General features: G+C 40.0%; 1 protein-coding gene across 1 annotated transcript; it reads left to right on the forward strand.

Moving 5' to 3' along the window:
• Nucleotides 1–774: 774 nt before the first annotated feature.
• On the forward strand, nucleotides 775–7,913 carry GKN1 (gastrokine 1). Its single transcript, XM_069799642.1, has 5 exons — nucleotides 775–837; nucleotides 3,879–4,019; nucleotides 4,226–4,336; nucleotides 6,345–6,468; nucleotides 7,658–7,913. Exons 1-5 carry the CDS (start codon nucleotides 775–777, stop codon nucleotides 7,750–7,752), a joined length of 534 nt encoding a protein of 177 aa, XP_069655743.1. The 3' UTR covers nucleotides 7,753–7,913.
• The last annotated feature ends 4,353 nt before the right edge of the window (nucleotides 7,914–12,266 follow it).

Raw genomic sequence — 12,266 nt, forward strand, 5'->3', positions numbered from 1 at the left:
TTTTCCCCGAGATAAAACAGGCACAGCCCTCTTCACTTATCCTATCACGTCACTGGGAAATGTCTTTCTGGGGGCCTTCGAGCCCTTGACGGCTATGGGCCAGACTCTGTAACAGATGATGACTTAAAGTCCCCCGAGGTAGCAGGGATCTCACCTGAGCAGGGTCTATGGTGCACCACAACACCACACAGCCCCAGCTGTCACAGCCCTGCACGCAAATAGGGCAGCAGCCTTGCAGGGAAATAGGGATACCCTCTGCCAGGCTCAAATCAGAGAGTCCGTAGTCCCCTTGGCAGGGAATACCAGGGCATGGATGCTTCCGTCAAGGGACGACGCCTGTTCCAGTACCATCTTGTTTAAGGCCAAAACTTCAACAAGAGGGCACAAAACATTTGCAGTAACGTCCAGCTTCTCACAAAACTACTTTAACTTCATGCACATAGATTCCTGTTTTTACTACAGTATTGCACATTGTGATGCTTAATACATGTCCAAGCTTTTTCTATTCCACGAAAAGCGTAAATGAACCATGTGTCCTTCAGTAACATTTCAAACTTTACAGAAAACACAGAACTACTACTGAACCAATGAAGCAAAGTATTTGCTTGTCCCACACTCAAGGAATTTAATGACAATATTACATTCTGGCAGGTTTCTTGCTCTAATTGGGATGTCATTACATTTCACAAAGTGCATTATTCAAATTTAAGTTGATTCAGGTTTAGACTGATAGGGAAGAGAACTAGACTCAAAAAGAGACTGCTAGCTAGAGACATGACAGCAAGGGCTCCAGTGAACCTGAAGAGTCATCAACACTGTGACTCTCAAAATGTGCATGTAAGCACAGAGATACATAGATATTCTTAACAGCGCAGAAAGTTAGAGTTGCTTACCTTACAAGGAAAGATCTTTCTCAACAAGGATGAGGCCTGAGCTTTATCACTAGATACAATTTCCATGATCTACAACAATCACTTCAGTAACTTGGGCTGTCTGTAAAATACTAGATCTTCACCTTCCCTAATTTAATTGAAATTGTAATTTAAATTCTGAGGGCAACCCATCAGCACGTCACATCAGCATTACAAAGTGACAGGATTTTATCTTAAGTCCTACTGCTCTGTTTTTCTCTTATTCCACAGCAGGCAGAATATAAAGATTCAACTGCCATTTACATTTAAAAACACACCTGAAATCTGTATTGACAGAAAAAAGTTCAAAAGAGTGACTCAAGTATAATTAAAACCCTATAATATAATCTAATAAATATATTTGAATACCTTCATGTATTTTAAGACAAATTCAGGATGCTGAGAGTACCCAATTTGTGAGGGATTTTTTTTTTTTAACACAAAAATAGATGTTCTCATTCGAGACACTGACAGCAGGTCTAACACCAGTCTTTCAGGAAGAAATACTTCCAACAACTGTAAATTAATAAAGCTGGAATAGCATAAATGTGCCAGGGCTCCTTCCCCCCAAGGTCGCTGAGGCACAGCAGCCCCGGCCCCCGCCGCCACCGCCTCAGCAGGGTTTTCCCGCCTTTTTTCCCGACCGTTATTCTGCTCACTGTCACGTGCCCACCGGCGCCTCAGAGCTCTCCCGCCCAACGCCGCCTCAGCTCTGCTCTTCTGCCCTCCGCCTCAGTTCTCCCGTGCCTCAGCAAAAGCAAGCTCTTTTGTTCCTTCAGCAGAGGGTTAATTCTGAATTCTGTCGGGCTGCGAAGGGAGTTTTCTCCATGTTTCTCTTCGGTTTTTTTTGGGGGGGGGCGGGGGGGGGGGGGCTCTCCTCCTCTCCCCGGCGGCGCCACAAGCGGGCGACGGTGAGTGTGGTCTGCCCTCAGAGCCCGCGCACAAACCTACGTTTTTTCACACAAAGCCAGACAAGCGCTGCTGCTCGTAAAGAGCCAATAATATAACCACCATTTGGTGTAACGGTATGTATCAAAAGCGTCACTTTGGACTTGCAGGCTGGACTCGGTGAAACTGAGACCAGAATTTAGTTTAATATTGCACTTGCAGCACTGGTTAGAAGTTATTTTTATATATTAAAAGCCCCCCTTTTTTAAGTAACATGCTGGATTCCAGTTGAAAAGTAATTTTGCAATCTTTACAGTGATTCCCTGCCACAGACTCAGGTTGCACACAAAATGAAACTGAGCAGCTTGACACAAAACCCAAGTATTCAGAAACCTCCCTAACTGAATGATCACCTCATTCAATAAGTACTTACATCACCACAGAAAATAAACGGAGACAAGGTGAAAAAAAAAATTACTGTTCCCATCTAAAATAACAGAAACATCCACAGACTTGCACATATATGTAATATTTCAGTTTGAACTGCCTATTGTAAAACAATTTTCAGTGGCAATGTTCTATTTGGGCTATTTGTTTTGGTGGACCCTATGGTTACATGGTAACATACAGTACATTTTGGAAGGTACAAAAGCTCTTACTTTTGTCTACTGCAAGGCTTTTTTGGAAAAAAAAAAAACCAAAAAAACCCAACACCAAAAAAACCCCCAACCTTAGGCTATCTCTGGTCTTAAGTTCAATGTGAATTTTCAAAAGTAATTGGTACATGTCAGAAAGTTACTATAAAACATATTTAATTTTTCACTGCAAATAGATTCTTATCTGATAATTATCGGACTCTGGCAGCTCAGAATTTGCAGCAGGAAGTAATTTTCAGTGATATGCAGACAGGTATACAAATTACAAAATAATTTTCTTTCAACACTCAATCATTCCACACCTAATTCTGAAAACATATATAAGGCGGACAGTTCACATCATTCATTCTGCCTGCACTGGCATCAGCTCTGCAGTCAAGATGAAATTTACTATGAGTTTGCATGCTTTTTTTTCTCCTTATAAACTAAAACGTAGATTCAAAACCATTGCCCTTTATCTCTTAGAAGTGTGTATGTCTGTCTATAGCAAAAAGGTATTCTCTGGGGAGATTTTTCTCTTCCAAAGTGAGGAACTCAGACGCTATTAACCTAATCAGATGAAGAGGTATAGATTTTTTTAAAGGTTTAACTACACATCATTCAACCTACAGGAAGCCTAGTCCGTGTCCATTTTTGTCAATGCTTTTGCAAAACTGGAGCAATGTGCTCTAATGGATCAACTACTTTCTTGTAATGCCTGAGCAGAAGAAATTTAAATTCCTTCTCCTCATCCTTGTAAAATATCTGTATATGACTATACAGGTCTCAGAAGCACCTTCAGATTCAGCTCCTTAAAAAGCAACCTACTATCTGTCTAGTTTGCATTATTCTAGGGTAAAGCAAGGATGACTCCATTTAGGTGATTCTTGTAATTCCGGTATGAAAGCAAAAAAGGATCCAAGGAGTACACTTAAACACCAGATGAGGAAAAAGGCACTAGGATTCCCACGACCAGATTTGTCAGCCAGACCTGCAGTTACACTTTTGTTGTTTTTCATTTCAGATTGTGACTTCTCTCCTTCTTGGACTCTTGCTGACTCTAGCCCTTGCTACTTCCGTGAGTATAGTGACCAAGTTACACATATATTGCTGCTGTTTCTATATTCCCTTCTTGAGTTTTCCTTGCTTCTTTCCCCATCCCTTTGGAAGAAAAGATTCTAAAACTTCTTTCACACATAAAACTCTAAATGCACCAGATGACAGTTATAACATACAGAAATTATTCATTGAATCTACTAAAAGAATTCTTACAGCTGCCTCAGAATGCTACAGCCTTAATTCTTTGTCATTTTGAAAATACTGTGGTCACTACAGGCACTACCTGTGGGCCAGCATTTATTCTATTATAGCAGTGATTTTTCTAAAGCTTTGGGGAGATAACCGACTTGAAAGTCTAAAAGTGTTGTTTAATTTTGTTTTCTAGTTTCATGATGTACAAAGAGGCCAGCAAGCAATCATTGGTGGAGACTTCCAAATTCTGACCATCAATAAGGAATGGCACGTGGCAACTATCGAGAGAAAGAGCACCCATGGGTCATGGAAAACCATTTGGCACTATGATACAGTAAGTGGCAAGGAACATGCTTTTTCAGAAAATGTACAAGCAGATGAAGCTGTTATAAAGCTGACTGAAATACAGGACTTGTTTCTTTATTCTTAACATTTTTAGTCCAAGTGTTGGGGCAAAAGCTATCTGCAATTATTACTTTTAAAATATAGACTTTATTCCAATCTTAATGAATGAAAAACAGAATTCCTAGTATTTTACAGGGCTTTATTGCAACCAGAGTGCTGCCAGAGAAAGTTTGCTTCGTTTCCATAATGAAGATAAAGGAGATGCCTAGCTTTGATGCACTTCCTGCACTGGCTGAAAAGAGCAAGGTAAGATTAAAAAGGAGTAGTTACTTGTAAAGTTGTACAGTAATGCAAAGTAGACCGACGTCAGAGACAGTGCTGCTTTCAGAAGCTTTTAAACCAACATTTAGATCAGACCTTTGATGATCAAGTTGTATCAATTTCAATGACATTTTACATTAATATAATTTGAAACCTTTGAAAAGTTAGAATACTCTGTTTCAGATGCTTGCAGTGGAGGGTTTTCATGTTTTTTTCAGTGTTGTAGATCACTTCGATTATTTTTATAATGTTTTAAAAGACTATTTGGATTGACTGCTTTTTAATACTGTTTAGAGATTTTAGATTTTTGGCATGGTACTCTTCATAACCTCACATTCTTTGCAGGTTAAAAAAAATAATCATTTTTTTAAGGCAGCTCTAGTTGAGGAAAAGCAAATAATCCAGTAATGAGGAAAAAAGTTTAAATAAGTTTTCAAGCTTTCAAAACTTTTTCAAAAGAACTAAGCACCATATTAGCATGAGTTCAGCCCACAGAATTAGCACAGACATTTTAAAAATTATCTCAGCATTCAGCATACTAGCCTTTTGTAGACACTGGCTTCTCTTGAAGTCTGAGAACTGAGTCCTTATAAAAATCCTGGCTTTAAAGGGCAAGCAGGCATGGTGGGGAAGAAAAAGGGGAGAGTTACACAAGTACACGCTTGAGCAAAAACATTCACCTCTAGCTAGTTCTAGGCTTGCTTGTACTAAGGTGCATCTCTGTGCCTCCTGAAGCTTATCTCAACTCCTTGCTTACCAGCAAGAAGGAAGCACACTGGAGTGGGCTTTCAGGAACTCTCTGATAAAATTCCATCATGATTTTGAAAGCCTATGTCAATGCCAGTCATCCCTGCTAAGTGTGTGTTTACCCTGAAGTTCATCAAACTGTTTCTTAACTGTGCTCTTTCTTTCTTGAGAGGATGAGATTTTCACAAGTGGCAGGATTTTGGTTTTCTGAAAAGTAATGTGGCTTGGGAATTTGCCATAGGGATGGTTTTTCAAAAGAAAAAGATTAGGTGCATCATTCCCCCCCACTTCCTCCCCAGCTAAGTTTCCTCTGAGGAAATTTAGGTCTGCAGGTTGCTAAGAAACAGTTTATATCAGGAAACCTTCAATGGCATTAATTATTTTTGGATGGCAATATCTAAAAATAGTTCTGAATCATTTCAGTACAAAATTGCATTTTTCATTTTGGAACATTGCTTTGCAGATGCTATTGTTCAGATCTCCATTTTCCTTTAGGGCGTAAGAGAGTATCTCTATATTCAACAGCTTTTCCTCCATATTAATTGTATGAGCCAGAACAGGAATCCTGTAACTGTAGCTGAATAATGAGATACAAACCAGCAGGAAGCCTAGGTTATAAGAGAAAATACAGGCATCCAGACACTTTGTCCAGACAACAGAAGCACTCAAGTAGGAAAATATGTTTGAAATTCACTTGAAACAAAGCACTCTGGAGCAGTTCAGAAAAAAGCTGTGCCACGAAAACACTCAGCATTCTCAAAGAGGTCATAAGCACTACTTGCAAATAATTTTAGTGTAAATGTATCTGCCAAGCATTGCTACTGCCATCTTTGGTTCCCCATTTTAGAAGGCTGAAAGAATAGGCTTCTCCTTCCATGCTTCCAAGTTGCAACCTGAGCACATCTAGGGTGACAGTTTAGTGACTGAGAAAATACTTTTGTAGGAGGTCTGTGTTAAAATACTGACTGCACTACTCTTCCTGTTCAGCTGTTTAATTGAGTTTCCAGTTCTCTTCAGCCTCCCTCTACCGTAACTCCCTTAAATCTGCCATAGGAGCTGTTTTCAACACTTGCTAATGGTCCCATAGTCACAGAGTGGATTAAAAGACTGTACTAAATACAGTTTTGAGTAAAACACCAAGCACTGAGGCATCATTCCAGAAATAGGAATATGCATAGTGTTAGTGGATCAAGGCACTGATTTTGCCAAATGATGTTATTTGATGTTTAGCAAATGAAACATCAAGAGACGACCTGCAAAGGAGATCACATTCGTCATCAGGACACCTGTCCATGATCTCATGTCTTACGGACCAGATATCTTTGCTATGTGTAACGGACTCGGAACCTATGTGGCTTATGAAGTTCACGGTGAGTGCAAGCAAATGAATTATGTCTGTACCTAACCAGACTTTTTTTTCCTTGGGGAATAATACACAAATGTGCTGTTCCAACTAGAGATGGAGACAAATCAAGAACCTCAGAAGTTGCAGAAAGGGTTCAGTACCTCCGCAGATCAGGATTGGAACAGTGTTGAGTCACAACCTCCATAAATGATCTGATACAAACCCTTACTACTCCTTTTAGTGAAATTTAAGGTGGCTTAAGTTTTGGCCCAGAATTTTGCAGATTGGCCTCATCTGTAATGCCAAGGTAAAGAAAAAGGGTAGTCCCGAGAACCACTCTCCTTCAGTTCAGAGATTGGTGGTAAGTTTACTGAGGAATCCCAAACAACACTTAGTGTTTCACAATACTAGGCCAAGTTGTTTCATCCCCTGTAGGTTTTTCAGAGGTGGAATGATCACATTACCTAGGATTTTAATAACCCACATTTCACAGGATTCTCTGATAATGTCAAAGCCTGACAGCGCCTATTAACTAGCACTAGCATAACCGTATATATACTAACAGTATAGAGTACAATAGTGCCCATCTGAACTGGAAAACCAAAAGACTATTAAATAGCATGTCTTTATGATCATTCCTTTCTGAGTTAAAGATCCAGTTGTGTTTGGTGACTACAAAAGAATCTTTCACTCATACATGCAAAATATTTCTATTGCAGCAGTTATTCAAAACATTGCTCAGTCAGAGCAATAAGAATACACTGTTGTAGAATGCCAGCTATTGCTATGGAGACTAGTATAAATAAACTGTCTTGCTGTGGGTACCATAATCATATTTTGATCACTTGCAATAGAATTTCTTGTATTGTGGGGAAAAAATAAATTCTTTTAAAATATATATAAAGGAACAGAGTTAATCCTGAAGCACCAGCAATGTGCTCTGAGCCTTACTGCAAGCTGATTGTCTGCAAACCCTGTCACGAGAAAGATGCTTTACAGATCAGGCACAGGATATTGCATTCTGTCATAGCAGCATTTCCACCTACTCACTGCTTGCTTTGATAATTGCTTTGGTACTTGAGATGGCTCAATTTGATTAAAAATGCAAGTGCTATGTGCTAGATATTAAGGACTGCCAATGAATGCACAGATCACTTAACACCAATGTAAGTATTACCTCATGGTATTTTTTTTTTCTTTTCTTGTTTTTAAAGAATCCCAATATACACACAGTCAAGGATCATGCATTAGACTTGATGTCCTGCATCTTTTGGGCCTTAACTACTGTCGTGGCAATACCACAGTGTGAAAATCTTATCTTTCTTGAACCAAGTACAGATGCTCGATAACTGCTGCACGAAGCAACCCCAATGCTGTTCTTCCCTGACATCACCTCCTTTGAGAGTTTTGTTCTTGATGGTTCAGATACTGAAACAGATCAATTGGTGACCATATCTTTCAATTAAAGGCCTTTAGCATGGATTAACTCTGGCTAGTTTCTCATTACTATATCCTTTATCATCTATGAATGCATCCAGAAAATTCTTTGGATGGCTTCTCTGCTACTCCTTTTGATCCCTTTGAATGCTCTTTTAAAAGCCTGCTCTTAACATAGGGCACACCCATGAAGGTGGGCAAGCATCAGAGTATGTATATTACAAATAAGCCGTACAGAATTAAGACCTTCATTTCCCTTTTCAGGGAAAGATGCCTCACACTGAAAATCTTGATTCATGTGGCACGAAAGGTAGAAAGGAGAATGCAACGTATTTGCCTTTTTTAGGGGAAGAGGAATCTAATTTGTAGGATTTAGAGTTGTTCTGTTCCTAAAATAGTCCATTTCTTCCAGTGCATGGTGAGGACTGGCTAGAGGCATCACATTGATCACTCAGGTGGATGAAGCTTTGCTTCAAAGATGCATGCACAATATAAACACAATTATTGCTCCACATAGGACAGTGCAAGATTCCCAGCTGCCTCCTCCCAAACTCCTCTAACTCAGCCTTGAAGATGCAAAAAACCCAGGTTTAGTTTTCCTTAGTGCTGCAATGGCACTGTAAAGGGAGATGAAAGATTTATTCCATTTATGCTGCCAGGGACATGTAGAAAGAGCCTTTGCACTTTCCTGGTAGCTAGTCCCAGATTCTCTGTATGTCCCATCTTCCAGTAGCATAAATTTGACGTGAATCAACCTAGGAATACAGTAATGTTTCTGCTGAATTAACAAGGGCATTTGACAAAGTGTTTATGCCAGATTTGTCAGCTCTAGCCCAAGACAAACAATCCCCTGTCTACTTTGACCCAGCACAAAGCTTGCTGTTAAAAAGTTAACCTTTTTTTTTTAAAAAAAAAAAAAAAAGGCAGGGACTGGAAGTATGCATTTATCTTGGACTGTTGTCACCTAACAACAATTTTCCCCTCCCCAATCCTGCAGTGGACACCTGAACTCAAATTTCTTATATGGTCAAGCCACTGTCATAGAAAAAACTCAAAACCTTATAGAGTAAGAAGCCCATCCTAAATATTTGGAAGTAGAGAAGTTCAGAGGGGAATTAAAGTACAATCTTTAAAAAAAGAGTAGGGCCATTAAACACTAAAGCTTCAGTAAGGCAAGGTCCCTATTGCTCACAACTTTAAAATCAAGATTATTTCCTCTGTTCTAACAAAACCAGCAGGATGCCCTGGGTCATCCATCTGACTACAAGTCTGTATTTAAGAAGAATACCAGCCATACAACATCCCTCAATTTCTATGACCCTCTCACTGGTCCCCAGAGGATTTATTCTGTAGCAGTTTGAAAGGATATAGAGTTCACTTAGGCACATCTCACGCAAAAGCATCTGAATTGTCTGGATTAGCACACATCAGTCCCAGCAGAGGAGAGAGACAGGCAGTAGTTTGTTGCTGCTATTCTCCTTCCTTTTTGGTATTAGACACATTCTTTTAATTCCCTCACACACCATCAGTTCTCATTTTGCTCAGGCTGAGGCTAAGTATGACAGGAGGAGGCAAGAATCAAAGTTTTAGGAGGGATTTTCACTTATTTTTCGCCATTATACAGTATCCTAACAAAATCTTTCAGCTCTTGTCATGCCCTACTTTACCTTCTTATTGGCATTTCCCTATTTAAGTCACTTTCCAGTAGGGACTGGAAAGAAACTTTTTAGTACCAATATGTGCGTTTTAATGCCAAACATACATGAGTGAAAGAAAAGGAAACTTCAGCCACCTAACAAACCAAAGAAACTCCTCAGCAGCAACTAAAATACACCTGTGATGCTTAATGCAAAACTGGAGTATAAGCAACCTGAAGAAACAGAGTTAAGACAAGCCCTCAAATAAACCTGATGCTCCAACAGAAATTTTATTGCTTGTTATCAAGTGGAGCTGTTCTATGTCTTGTTACCCCAGCCCAGAGTCTGGGCCTGCCAGAACACCCCACAGCATATGTAGACACTTGTTTCACACTGCTGGGATGAGAGTTCTGAAGAACAAATACAGCAAGAACAGCCTCACTACAAATCTTCCAGCCATACCATCCTCTAGCACTGCAGGAGATTACTGTAGTCCAGCAGGTGACATTTAACAGCCAAGAGCAGTTCATGGCAGATGTCCACAAAGCCATCTCCCAGGCTCTGCTGTGCAATGATTTGGGATTTTAAAAATCCACAGTTGCACCCTGCATGTACTCGGCTGCATTTTGTCCCACAAAATCTAAAGCATGCACTGATAGGTGCAGTACTAAAGACAGTAGACAATGCTCGGTCAAAGGAAATCTCTAAGCATGCTTAGGAGAAGGATGATTTAACACAGCACAGGCTGAAGAGGGAAAATTGTTCCATTTTTCACTCCAGTCCGAACTCCAGTTTGGAGCACATGTCAGTATAATTAACCTCTTCCAAAGCAAGTCTTCAAGGAAGAACAGGATCAGTTAAGATACAAGGACTTGCCTCATAGATAAATGGTCACATTCTCCATGTTTACAGCACTTTGAAAAGGATGAGTCAGACACTGGAAATCCAACAGTGCGGTAGGATTTATTTTTAAATCCCATCAGATTATGTGAAATGTAGTCAGTAAATATGAATCTTTCATTCTGCGCAGCTCTGCTCCCTCCTGCTGGGCATGTGTGCTTATCCTTTCGCCTTAAAACCAGTGGAAACCAAACCACAGAAGGTCTTAATACTCATTTAAACAAACAGCGCTTCATCAGTGCTGCTTGCATATTCACTTGCTCTAAGTTAGATGCATGTTTCTAGATAATCATTGTTACCTTAGACTTAGTTGCTTAAGATCCTATTTGTGTTCAGGCCTTGATTTCTCCAAGGTGTTAGTTACTGCTGTTTAAATAACTAATCAAATTGAACAGACTCCTAAGGAGAATACTGAGTTTGCGTTCTTGTGAGTCACAGGGGACTGAGAATCCAGACACCTGGGCTGTGGTTTGGACTTGGTCATTAGAGCATTCAGAGTTTTAAGCTCAGATTCTTAGAAAATACTTTTCACCAAGTGCTTTCATTTAAGAAGGGAGATCAAATTCAGCCACCGCATTTTCAGAAGTGCTGAAAACTGGCAGCCCCTAATGATTTCCTCAACATTTGCTCCAAACTCAGGGTCAGAGGGAACCACGCTGATCATCTTTGTCTAAATTCAATCAGAGAGAAAGATACCACTAATGATAGATGCCCCTTTGAGTAGACCAGGCTGAATTTTGTCCAGCTGTAAGCAAATGTAAAAAGAACAAAAACAAAACAAACCCCAAACACTCGTAGGGGTGCTGCAAGGATGCTCTGGCCCTGGCAATGTGCTTGGAAATGGTTAAAGGCAAACAAAAGCAATATACATGCAACACTGAGTAGAATAGGGAAGCTGTTGAGAAGTGCATAGCCTTATGACATAATCCTATTTCCTACAGCACTAACCAAAGGGGACAATAGCTTGACTGCACCCCTTGCTCCTGGGCAGGTTTAGGCAGGAATTAAAAAACAAGACTTGGAAAGCAATGGCATGGCCTTCTGAGATTATAGCAGAATTATTCCCTACACCATATTGTCTCCTATTTTATTTAATACATTACAAACCATATATTTTCATCTCTATACTTGGCATAATAGTCTTCTTCAGGAAGAGGTTACATACATATGCAGAGTTAGCAGCCCTTGTTAAAAAAGCTAGTGGAACGAACTCTAATCACCAGGAAAATAATGCAATACAGCCTTACATGTTGCAGCAGAGGCAAATAAAAATCAAAGCAGGGCAAAGTCAGATAAAAGCAAGAGACAAGGAAGGGAGTTACTGTTCCCTTGAAAAAATAAAGCAATCCAGGGAAGAAAAAGGCCTTCTTGGCCACTAGGCGTCAGCCTTGAGTTATATGTTGTACAGTTGAAATGTAAAGGCACACAAGTCGTACCCGCGGAAGCCTGTTGTCCTACACCACATAAGACACTGTAGCTCTGCTGATACTAACAAAGCCGTGCTGAATGACACCATTTAAAGATACGGCCAGTGAATTTAAAGACATGTCTACATTGACAACAAGGAAATAATTCCTGTACAGTGATAATATATTTGTGGTAATAACATTGGTCAGTATAGGCAATTTGTTACATCTTGATTATCTATGCAGCGCTGTAACAGCTTCCTGAAGTGCCATGAAAACTAGGGAACATGATTTTGAGATCTTGACAGAAACCATTATCCACCATACGGGCCAGACATTTGTGAGCCAAAGGGAATCAGCCCCAAAGACAGCCGAGTGAGTGCTCACAAAACCCACATGATGCTGTTATGTGCTAGGTCTCACCTATCAGCAACACCACTGTT

This window comes from Haliaeetus albicilla, chromosome 13 (assembly GCF_947461875.1).
Source record: "Haliaeetus albicilla chromosome 13, bHalAlb1.1, whole genome shotgun sequence".
NCBI classification, from domain to species: domain Eukaryota; kingdom Metazoa; phylum Chordata; class Aves; order Accipitriformes; family Accipitridae; genus Haliaeetus; species Haliaeetus albicilla.

Coding starts and splice junctions, on each gene's coding strand:
- GKN1 (XM_069799642.1), top strand. CDS start 775: ATGACAGCAAGGGCTCCAGTGAACCTGAAGAGTCATCAACACTGTGAC. Junction 838..3,878: donor GTGACTCTCAAAATGTGCAT/GTAAGCACAGAG, acceptor TTTGTTTTCTAG/TTTCATGATGTACAAAGAGG. Junction 6,469..7,657: donor TGTGGCTTATGAAGTTCACG/GTGAGTGCAAGC, acceptor TTGTTTTTAAAG/AATCCCAATATACACACAGT.